This window comes from Bidens hawaiensis, unplaced genomic scaffold, assembly GCF_021521415.1.
Source record: "Bidens hawaiensis isolate Kalapana, Puna unplaced genomic scaffold, B.hawaiensis_p1.1 tig00038491_1, whole genome shotgun sequence".
Taxonomy (NCBI): Eukaryota; Viridiplantae; Streptophyta; class Magnoliopsida; order Asterales; family Asteraceae; genus Bidens; species Bidens hawaiensis.
The window spans coordinates 27,376-38,086 of NW_027505546.1; the positions used below are offsets into that span (position 1 = coordinate 27,376).

Sequence of the window (10,711 nt, forward strand, 5' to 3'; positions counted from 1 at the left end):
GGATTAGACCCATGAACATCGTAAGGTGCTGCTCTTCGCGAATCCCAGCATATCCCTGGTTGGGATGGGTAGGCCCACCACTACACTTTCACTTAGGCCCGGGCCAAGTCAGTGGGGGGACCCTATCGGTTTCTCGATAAAGTTGGTTGATTAGGGTCTTGTTGAGTAAGATGTTCTTCTTGTCTCCCTAGCTTCCCATTCTTCAAGAGCTGGGCTACTACCCAAATAAAGTTCTTCCTAGCGTATAGTATTGGGCAGATTGAGTCTTTCTCTAATATAGTACCTAATAGTTAGATTAAGCATTAAGCAGTAGATTTTGACCCTATATGAGAGGCTGTAGATTGATTGATGAGATCCTCTTCGGAAAGAACTTTCACTTTCCATAACCAAAATGAAAGAAAGTAAACCTATTTCTGCAATTGCAGTCAGTATCGCTACTTCTTTAGTTGCCGCCCCGAGCGGCAGTCAAATGGGGGCGTGAATGCGAGATGCCAGCGGAATGATCAGCCGGACAGAGGCTAGGGCTCCTTCCTTCCCGTGCTCATTGCTGCCTGTATAGCTTTCTAGAGTAGAGATCTAGCAACGCATTCTAAGCACAGATCATTGGTATTGGATGTATCGTTAGGTTGTGCCGAGTCAAATCTGCTATGCCTCCCTAATCGCATGGTAGATAGCAGTCAGAGTCAATACGCTTTCTATTCTGTTTTTACATCCATTATAAGTCATGTTGATGATATCGAAGCCGTGACAGAGGTGGTCTCGGACCAACCAACCCGGAGCTGTCCTCGCAAGTCTCTCTGCATTTTGGAAGCAGTGCATGCAGAAAAATCGAGCAATGGATCTTAGAAGATTCTTCCTCTCTTGGTGGCTAGCATCAACACTGCCTAGGGAAGGGACCTTGGGCGACTCATTTCGATTTAGTTGTTTTCTTACTCTATAAAACGAAATGCTTTAAGTTTTTCTTTTTGGAATCGTGTTAGGTCTAATTCCTATTACTTTTTTGCTAAGTTATTCGTCACTGCATATTTGCAAAACAGGTGCGGCGATCAGTTGGACCTTTGAATCAATAACATCTGAATTTTTGGGGTGTGTGTTCGCCGTTAATAAAAATCTATATAATAACTGAACTTAGAGTTTTAACTAGTTTGCATTTGAATTTGTTCGGACAAGATTCAGGCCCAGCACTTAAGGCTTTTTGCCCGGCCCATTATGACGTGATTTTATTAACAATTGATTTTCTTATTAAAGTTTTCCAGGGAAGACAAAATAGCAATAACAAATATTTAAGCAATGAGATGATCGATTAAACTTTTAAGGCTATGCGTTGCGATCTTGCGACTACCTACTTCAGCGGGTGGCACGAGCCAAGTCAGTGGCGCATATCACAAGGGTGAGCCACGAGTAGGCGCTAATGAAACTTTGATACGTCACTATTTTAGCCTGATCCCCTTTATAACGAAGAACATTTTAGGCTTCGGTTTTCGAATGAGTAGAAAACTATTCATGCGTTCATCAAATGATTTGTCGGATCGGTATCCTTTTTTTCAACAAAGAGAAGATGCAAGACGTAGACCGGGTTTCACGACCATCCAAAAATGTACAGTTGCTATTCGTCAACTAGAGTATGGAATTTCGTCAGACACAATGGATGAATAACTAGAAATGTTTGAAAAGGTTTCGCGAGACTCACTTCATTTTTTCTGTCAAGGTATACATATATGCATATATGTATTGTTTAGTTATATTTTATATATTGTCCGAGGGTTTACTTGGCAATGTTTATACATAGGGATCATATTGATTTACCCACGAAGATATTTGCACAAACCAACTTTGTATGATATTCAACGCATATACGAGGTGCACGGTGAAAAACATGGTTTCCCCGAAATGCTCGGTTGCATCGACTATTCGCATGTTGGATGGGATATGTGTCCTACGGCTTGGCGAAGTCAGTTCTACCGAGGTGATCACCTCGGCCCCAGTATTTTACTTGAGGCGGAGGCCTCCCATGATCTTTGGTTATGGCATGCGTTTTTTGGTGTTTCCGGGTCAAATAACGTCATAAATGTTATCGAACAATCAACGATATTCGATGACATTATTGACGGGATTGAGCCAACTCAATTGTTTTATGCGAATGGGGTCAATTCAGGCATGGCTACTGCCTAGTTGATGGGATTTACAACGAATGGTCGACGCTTGTTCAAACTTATACATCTCCAGTTGAAGACAAACGGAAGTACTTTAAGAAGAAGCAAGAATTGGCATGCAAAGATATTGAAGGGCGTTTGGAGTTATAAAGAAAAATTTTCATTTGATTTCGAGGCCACTAAAGTTTTGGTCAAGAAAGAAAATAATGGTTGTCGTCTACACCTGTATAATTCTACATAATATGGCTCTGAAAGACCGACTATTTGTCAAAACTACAAAGGTGACGTCTCACGACCTGAATCGACAATCACCGATGATGAAAGACTCCAAAACGTCTTATAGGTCAAGAACTGCGAGGTCTGTGGAAACCTTCGTCATGAGTTGGTTGAGCATTTGTTGGCTAGACGTCCCGATTATCTTGTACTAGACTAGTATTATTTGCTAATATTTTTATTTTAATGTAATTTAGTTATTAGTTTCCAAATTTAGAAGAAAAAATTAAATAATTAAATAAATCAGATAATTCGTTGAAGCCACCGTTCGCCTGGACCAAAACAGACTCAGACGGCTTCAGCAGTGGTTTTAGTGAGTGTTCAGTCAGTATCCGGTCAGCACTGCATGACACAATATTATTGGATGAATTTAGAGTCTGCCTTCAGTGACAACACACAGTCTAAGTTTTATACCTAGAATATATTATAAAGACAAAAATTGCTTTTTTGTATCAGATATATTTTTAAGGGGAAAGTGAATACAGTGCTGTCACGCACCTAACCTTACACGAAAAACACACCAAACTACGTAGTTTTGATATTAAAAAAAACCCTAAAACTATAATATATGAAAAACACATACTGCATAATCACGCATCTCTCTCTCTGTTGCTTCATTGCAAACTCAAAAACCCTAGAAAATTAACAAGAACGAAGATGGATGTAGTAGGGCATGCAACAATTAAACATTCAGACATGACGGTATTTTTCATATATCTCTTGAATGATTCCATCATGTTCTTGATTTGTTGATAGGTTTAAACCTAAATTCTTCAATACCTCTAATAGACAAAGTTCTTGATTATGGTTGTATTTTTATTTCTCTCCATTTATTAATTCAACATGTGATCGTAATCAGTTCTTAAATAAATAGGTCTGCATAGTGGTTAGTCAATATTAAAAAGTTTTTGAACTAATATTCAATAACAAGACTGATATGATCCAGTGATTGTTTACAATATATTTATTCACTTGTTTTTTTTGTAATCATATAACTTGATTTTTGTTTTCAGTTTCTAATGCTTTCTTTCGCTTGTTGATTATCAACATTCCATGTTCTAATATTCCACTTTTGTTGATACAGGACGTCCATAGCCTTAATGGATTTAGAAGTTCATTCAGAGAAGGAAGATCTTGAGACAAATTTGATTGAACATATTGATGCAAATGGGTATTTGGTCATAAGTAGTAGTTCCGATGTAGAAGTAGAGAAAACAGAAGATGTGTACCTGGAATTTGGAGTTAAAAAAAAGAAAGAACAAATGAAGTAATCGGACAAGTTTTCGATACTCCTGATGACGCATATACTTTCTGTAATAGATATGCGTTTTCACATGGATTTGGAATACGCATTCTTTCGACTTTTAAAAATAGGACAACAAATGTGGCTTATCGAATGAAATATGTATGCAACAAAGAGGGTTTTAAAGATATGAAGCGTGGTAATTCTAGGGGAGATGCTAAGAAACGTCGTAGGGATTTAAGGACAGGATGTAAAGCGTATCTTCGGATTTCAATTGGTAATGATGGTAAATGGTCAATGGATGAATTTAATGATGCACATAACCACGAGCTAACTGTTACTCCAACCAAAGTAATGAAACACAGGTCTCATGGAAAGTTTCACCGCTCAATGCTTTGCAAATATCTATTGTTGGAACTTGGTCAATCCGGGTTGAGACCTTGTCAAATTAAGAAGGTTGTAAATACCATACAAAATACAGGTGAAAATGATGTCACGTCAAAACAATGTGCCGATGTCTTGAATGAACAACGGAAACAATACAACGGTAAGGAGTTTTATGGCCTTTTTACATTTCCAAGACAAATTATTAGAAGACCCAAACCTTTATTTTGTTGTGGACTTATGTGATGATGGGTCTCCTAGAAATATTTTTTGGGCAGATGGGAGATCAAGAGACTCATATATAAAATTTTTGGACGTTATTGTGTTTGATGTCACATACATGACCAACAAATTTAAAATGCCATTTGCTCCATTTGTCGGGGTGAAGCATCACCACCAGTCCATACATTTTGCCGGTGCACGGTTGGAGAATGAGAAACAATATACTTTTGAATGGTTATTTCAAACATTTTTAAAGTGCATGTTTGATAAGCATCCATTGGCAATAATTACTGATCAAGACAAAGCTATTGGAAATGCAATCAAAACCGTTTTTCCAAAAGCCCGACATCATTTCTGCTCATGGCATATAAAGAAACATCAAATCGAACATCTTGGACCACTTACAGCTCGTTATAGTGACATTGAAGAGCCATACAAGCGGTGGGTAAAGAGTAATATAGTTGAAGAATTTGAAACTTATTGGGAAATTTTATCTGGTAAATACCAATTTGACAGTGGTAGTTGGATAACAGAGATGCATAAGCAACGCAGATATTGGGCTAAAGCCTTCTTGAAAGATTGTTTTTTGCTGGCATGACATCAAGTGGAAGAAGTGAGAGCATTCATTTTTTTTTTGATGGATTTGTGAATTCAAATACCATGTTAAATGAGTTTGTAATCCAATATGATAAAGCTGTTGCGTGTCGAAGGGGTTCCGAAGATGATGAAGACTTCAGAACCATGGATTCGAAGCCAAATCTTTCTTATGTAAATATGATAGAGAAAAAAGCAGGTCGACGTTACACAAGAAAGCTCTTTGATGTATTTAAGAAATAATGGACCGAAGCCACGCTTAATTTAACACATGAAACGATAAGCAAAAATTTAGAAGAGAGAAATATAAGGTTGGACAACTCGATATTGACAAACTATACTGGAGAATTGTTAACTTTCGACTCTCGGATAAGATAGATGTAACATGCTCATGTGCAAAGTTTGAAACATATGGGATATTATGCAAGCATATATTATATGTGTTAAAGAAGAGGAATGTTGAAACCCTTCCTGATCATTATATTTTACCAAGGTGGACACTTGATGTTAGGTATAAGTCAGATAGTCATACAATTGGGCTCGAAGATATACATGGTGTAAACGAAGTCAGTGCGTTAACTTTATGGTGTGTTCAATCAAACTTTAGAAAAGCAATCGAACATGCAAAAGATTCCCCATTTGAGATAAAGAAACTAAATTCCATTTTGATGAACTTTTTAGAAGAACAAAGCCTTCGAACAAATTCTGAACAGCTTGAAAGCACTACACAAAATTCTAACGTAGGAAGTTCGCAAGTAAACTTGATGCCTCAAATTTCTATACGTGATCCACAAGTTAAAACAAATAATAAAGGTCATCCTAAAAGTGCAACTAGAATCAAATCTTCCCTAGAAGCACCAAAAAAGAAAACATGTTCTTATTGCAAGCAACCGGGTCATTACATCACCGGATGTCCGAAAAAAAAGAAGGTTAACCTGCATTTATTAATAAATAGTCGTCGTTAGTATGGTACTTATATTAGTTTTTTGCAGGACGATGAGTCGTTGGTAGAAAGAGAAGGGTGACTTGTGAATCGACTTGGAGACCTAGCAGTTCTGTAGATTTGCTTTGGTACCACTTATTTGAGTATATGTACGAAATAAACTTGTTCCTTTAGTTTTTGGATCTTTTTAGTTGTTTTCATATTTTAATGACGGTATGTTTTTGTTTAACATTTTGAAAGCGAAAATGTTAGTTTTTCTGTTGAAATTCGCTCAAAGAAAATAAAATGTATAACAAAGTATATGAATTTGAAATGGTATGGGCCAAAATTTAACAATATAAAACTAAACGGGCTAAAATATAGCAATATAAACTTAAACGGGCCAAAACGTAGCAATATAAATTAAAACATGTTAAAATATAGTTATAGAAAGCGAAACGGGCCCAAATATAGCAAAATATAAACTTAAACGGGTAAAAATATAGTAATATAAATGGTGGAGGTCGCATTGTTGCACATTTGTGCAAATGCTTGCACCAACTTTGCAAATTATGAAAGTATGCACTTCAAGTCCAAGTTGCAGGCTGAACACTTGCAGATTTCACAGTCACCATGGTTGATTGAATTGGTGGTTTTTTTTATAAACTTCATTAATGAACCAAACCATATGATTGACTACAAGTTTATAAACTTTGTGTGCTTGTTATGTGGGAATAACTTTTGCAAGTCATGTGCTTGTTCAACAGCTTCTGTGTTACTATTTGAAGGGCTTAAATCTGCAAGTTTGAAAATGAAGTGTCTCGTTTTCAGATGTTAAACTAGTATGCACGTAAGACCCCGAATCTCGGGAATCCTATAGTTGGTAATCACATCCACAAATTCACAAAAATTTAAAACCAAACGATTCTTTGTATTTAAAACAAGTTCAGAGTAAATAACAGCGGAAAAGTTTAAGTATTAAAAATCCCAAAACACGGGTACAGGTGTCCAAAATCAAAATTTAAATACTTATGGTAATAATTTAAAAGAAACAGTTTGCGTTATAAATTCTTCGACTAGATGTGCCTTTAACCGTCCGAGTAGTCTCTAGCACGTCCAAGCGGAAATCTCTAATCCTCAACCTGAAAGTCAATCTAACATACACACAAAGTCAGCTTGAGCTGAGTGAATTCAAGTTTTCATAAACAATAATTCATACTTTATTTCAAAGCTATAGTTATAAACAATAGAGAAGGTATAAATAAAATCAATTATATATAATTCACCAAGGAATACAATCATCGTCGAACACACGTACACGGGCCTCTCCACCACGAGTCAAGACTCGAGTAATATATTTGACCCGGACGCGGTAAGACCTAAGCATATGACACGACCTCTCCACCATGAGTCAAACCCGAGTAATATATTTTACTCGGTCACAGCTTATACATCCAAGCACGAGATACGGGCCTCCTCACCCCGGGTCTTCCCCAAGTAATATATTTGACCCGATCCCGGCTCATACATCCAAGCACGTGATACGGGCCTCCTCACCCCGGGTCTTCCCCAAGTAATATATTTGACCCGATCACGGCTCAACATCAGGGTCGAGCAAACGTACAACCCAAACACGTAACATCAGTGCATGCAAACACAAAGTAGGCATACACAACATCAGTAGTCGAAACGACTACATCGCCAAATATAGGCCAAGCAATAATGTATATACATATATATACATTGCTAGCAAGCAATGTATATATTTGGCGATAATGTATATACAACCCAAAAACATATACATATATATATTTAACATCCCAAGGCCTACCATTGCTAGCAAGCCTATATAAATTCGTTTAAAACATTCCAAGAGTTTAAATATAAAAACGGGATTATAAGACATTCCAAGAGTTTAAATATAAAAACGGGATTATAAGACATTCCAAGAGTTTAAATATAAAAACGGGATTATAAGACATTCCAAGAGTTTAAATATAAAAACGGGATTATAAAACATTCCAAGAGTTTAAATATAAAAACGAGATTATAAAACATTCCAAGAGTTTAAATATAAAAACTAGATTATAAAACATTCCAAGAGTTTAAAATATAATACGGGATACGAACAGTTAGGCCATCATCAACACTAAGTATTCGTACTTATACATCTATATACATCCATATATTTATATCCCTATAAATACCGTCCAAATAATAACATCAGGGTCGAGCACACGTACAACCCAAACACGTAACATCTCATCCAAGTAATAACATCAGGGTCGAGCACACGTACAACCCAACACGTAACATCAGTGCATGCAAACACAAAGTAGGCATACACACATCAGTAGTTGAAACGACTACAACATCGCCAAATATAGGCCAAACAATAATTTATATATATATATATATATATATATATATATATATATACATACTGTAACATTCCAAGGCCAACTATATACTAGCAAGCCTATATAAAATAGTTTAAACGTTTCATCAGGAAAAATCGTTTAATACTAGGAATTAATACTAGGCCTAATAGCAACCTCGAGCCTAGACCACAAGTAATTTTAGTACCCGAGTAATAAATTTGACCCGGCCGTGATTACCATGCATACACACATCAATAAGCCTACTCACATCATTCTTAGTCTCGAGGAACTAAATATCATCACACAACCGTAGGCTATAAGGTAACATATATTAATCAGTCCAATACATGAACTAAGTAAATAGGTCTACTCACATTCAATTACTACCAAGCCTATTAACATCATCGAGTCTAGACCATATTCAGGTATATAACCTTAAGGAATATAAGACCATAAACGAGTCTACAATATCCTAAGGCATAAAATATAATTCACAAATAGTTTCATAAATGCACAAATATGAATAAGGCTATGTAATACCATCCAAATAGTTGTAACGAGTAAAATCGTTTAAAATTGTATTTCGGTGTGTATGCTAGCCTAAAAAAAGAGTAAAAAGGGCATCATGAACTCACCTGGAATCGATCGAACACCTGCAACGAGCTAGGAAATCCCTAAGTGCACACTCACAAGCAAGGGCCTGTAAATAGTACACAACGCGTTACTAAACTAGACCGTAAGAACACTCTTTCCTAATGGGCCGTTCAAGCCCAACACTTTGGCCCAAGGCCCAACAACTTGGCCCAAGGCCCAACAACTTGGCCCAAGGCCCAACAACTTGGCCCAAGGCCCAATACTTGGCCCAAGGCCCAAGGGTGATCAAATCAGATCGAATGCGCGTGTAATAAACCTTAAAACCATTGGTTAAATGAATCAGCCCCAAATGGACCAAATTCCATTTTAAATCTTTTCATTCATTAAGATTATGTCACCCGAGTTGACAGGGTTTACGGTTCCTTTTTACAACTCTTACTTTACTTTTAAACGAAAATTCGCGCACCGCCGACTCGATTGACCAAGCACCAACCAAAACAGCCCCGAGCATCAAAAAAATAATTTTCCCACAGCCCTTAGACTCCCCTAGGGCCATGCAAACTGATTCGGTTGGTCATCCAACCGATTAACGCATCAAACTCAACAATTCTAGACAACCGAACATAACAATCAAACTACAACTAATTGATCAACTTAACAAACACCTAAGAACATGATCTTTAAGTATGATATACGGGACATACCTACGAAGATTGTGGTGCAAAAACTCACTTCAAACAGCCCCGACAAGAACACAATTGAACATCCACCGGTTAAGCCTAAAACGAACTTATCGATCAATAACGAGTAAAACGTGCAGATTTTAGCATGCGAAGATGCATTTAATTACATAGGAAAACCATGGAATTAAATTTATTAAATTTTTACCAGTGTTGCATAAATATCTTAAGTTTATAAAAATATTATATTTTTCTAGTGGACACAAAAATCATAAAAATTCTTCCAACACAGAAAGGTATGTGCAGCTATTTCAGCTGCGCAACAAAATGGTTTTATTTTTATAAAATTCATTACCCAGCCAAATTAAACGATTCCAATTGGGTTTGGTTCCTAACTTAAAATATTAACTTCCAGAATTGGAACCAGCCAATTTAGACTTTTCGAAAAAATGTTATGATGTCGGGAAGACAGACCAGAATCCGACATCCCGCATCAGCTTTGACACTCGATTTTATAAAATCATAAAAACTATTCAAATCTCGTCCAAAATTACGTATTATACATTTCTGGAAACTAGACTCAAATTAGAAAATCATGGAATCAATAATCGATCAAAAACAGTGGATTAACATCGCGTTACAGACCCTACAATAAACGTATACGAATCTGTCAGCAAGCTGTTATCATCAAAACTCAATCTTAACAACCAATAAGCGCGCCATAAGGATGAATTAGGGTGAAAAAGAGTTGTATACGTATAATACCGACCTGGAATTGAAGTTTGGACAGCCAGACGGTGGCTGATTGCACGCAAAACGAGGTGGAAAGGGGGTGGGTTGCTGCTGCCGATCGGACATCACCATAGGGTTAGGGTTTTGGGTTTTTGATTATAATATAAAATGTTACGTTCTGGCCCTTCCAAGTTGAAAGTTGTGACACTTGAATGAAACTTAAGTAATTCAACTTATGGGTATGACAAGGAGGTCCCCGAAGTAAGCCGGTTCAAACCCGATAAATATACAAACTCTACAACATGCATGCCAATAAACGAAAATGTCGGGTGCTACATACTAGTATAATACTTTAAGTCGTAAGAGGGGATGTTTTGGGAAAAAAAGGATGGACAAACGGACTTTTAAAACGTATTACAAGGCTCTAAATTAGAAAGATGAAACCCCGGCTTTTTGACCAACATTTATAAACGATCGAACCGATTAACGAAATTTATGGGCGTTACAATGCAGTGCCAATACTGATGTAAAAC

At 36.8% G+C, this 10,711-nt stretch overlaps 2 protein-coding genes across 2 annotated transcripts; both read left to right on the forward strand.

The window, feature by feature from the left end:
• Positions 1 to 3,526: 3,526 nt before the first annotated feature.
• Positions 3,527 to 4,299, forward strand: LOC143613863 (protein FAR1-RELATED SEQUENCE 5-like). Its single transcript, XM_077087465.1, has 2 exons — positions 3,527 to 3,693; positions 3,747 to 4,299. The coding sequence occupies exons 1-2, from the start codon at positions 3,527 to 3,529 to the stop codon at positions 4,297 to 4,299; spliced, it is 720 nt and encodes a 239-aa protein (XP_076943580.1).
• Positions 4,300 to 4,411: 112 nt separating this feature from the next.
• Positions 4,412 to 4,873, forward strand: LOC143613853 (protein FAR1-RELATED SEQUENCE 5-like). The gene has a single exon (XM_077087460.1). It carries the CDS (start codon positions 4,412 to 4,414, stop codon positions 4,871 to 4,873), a length of 462 nt encoding a protein of 153 aa, XP_076943575.1.
• The last annotated feature ends 5,838 nt before the right edge of the window (positions 4,874 to 10,711 follow it).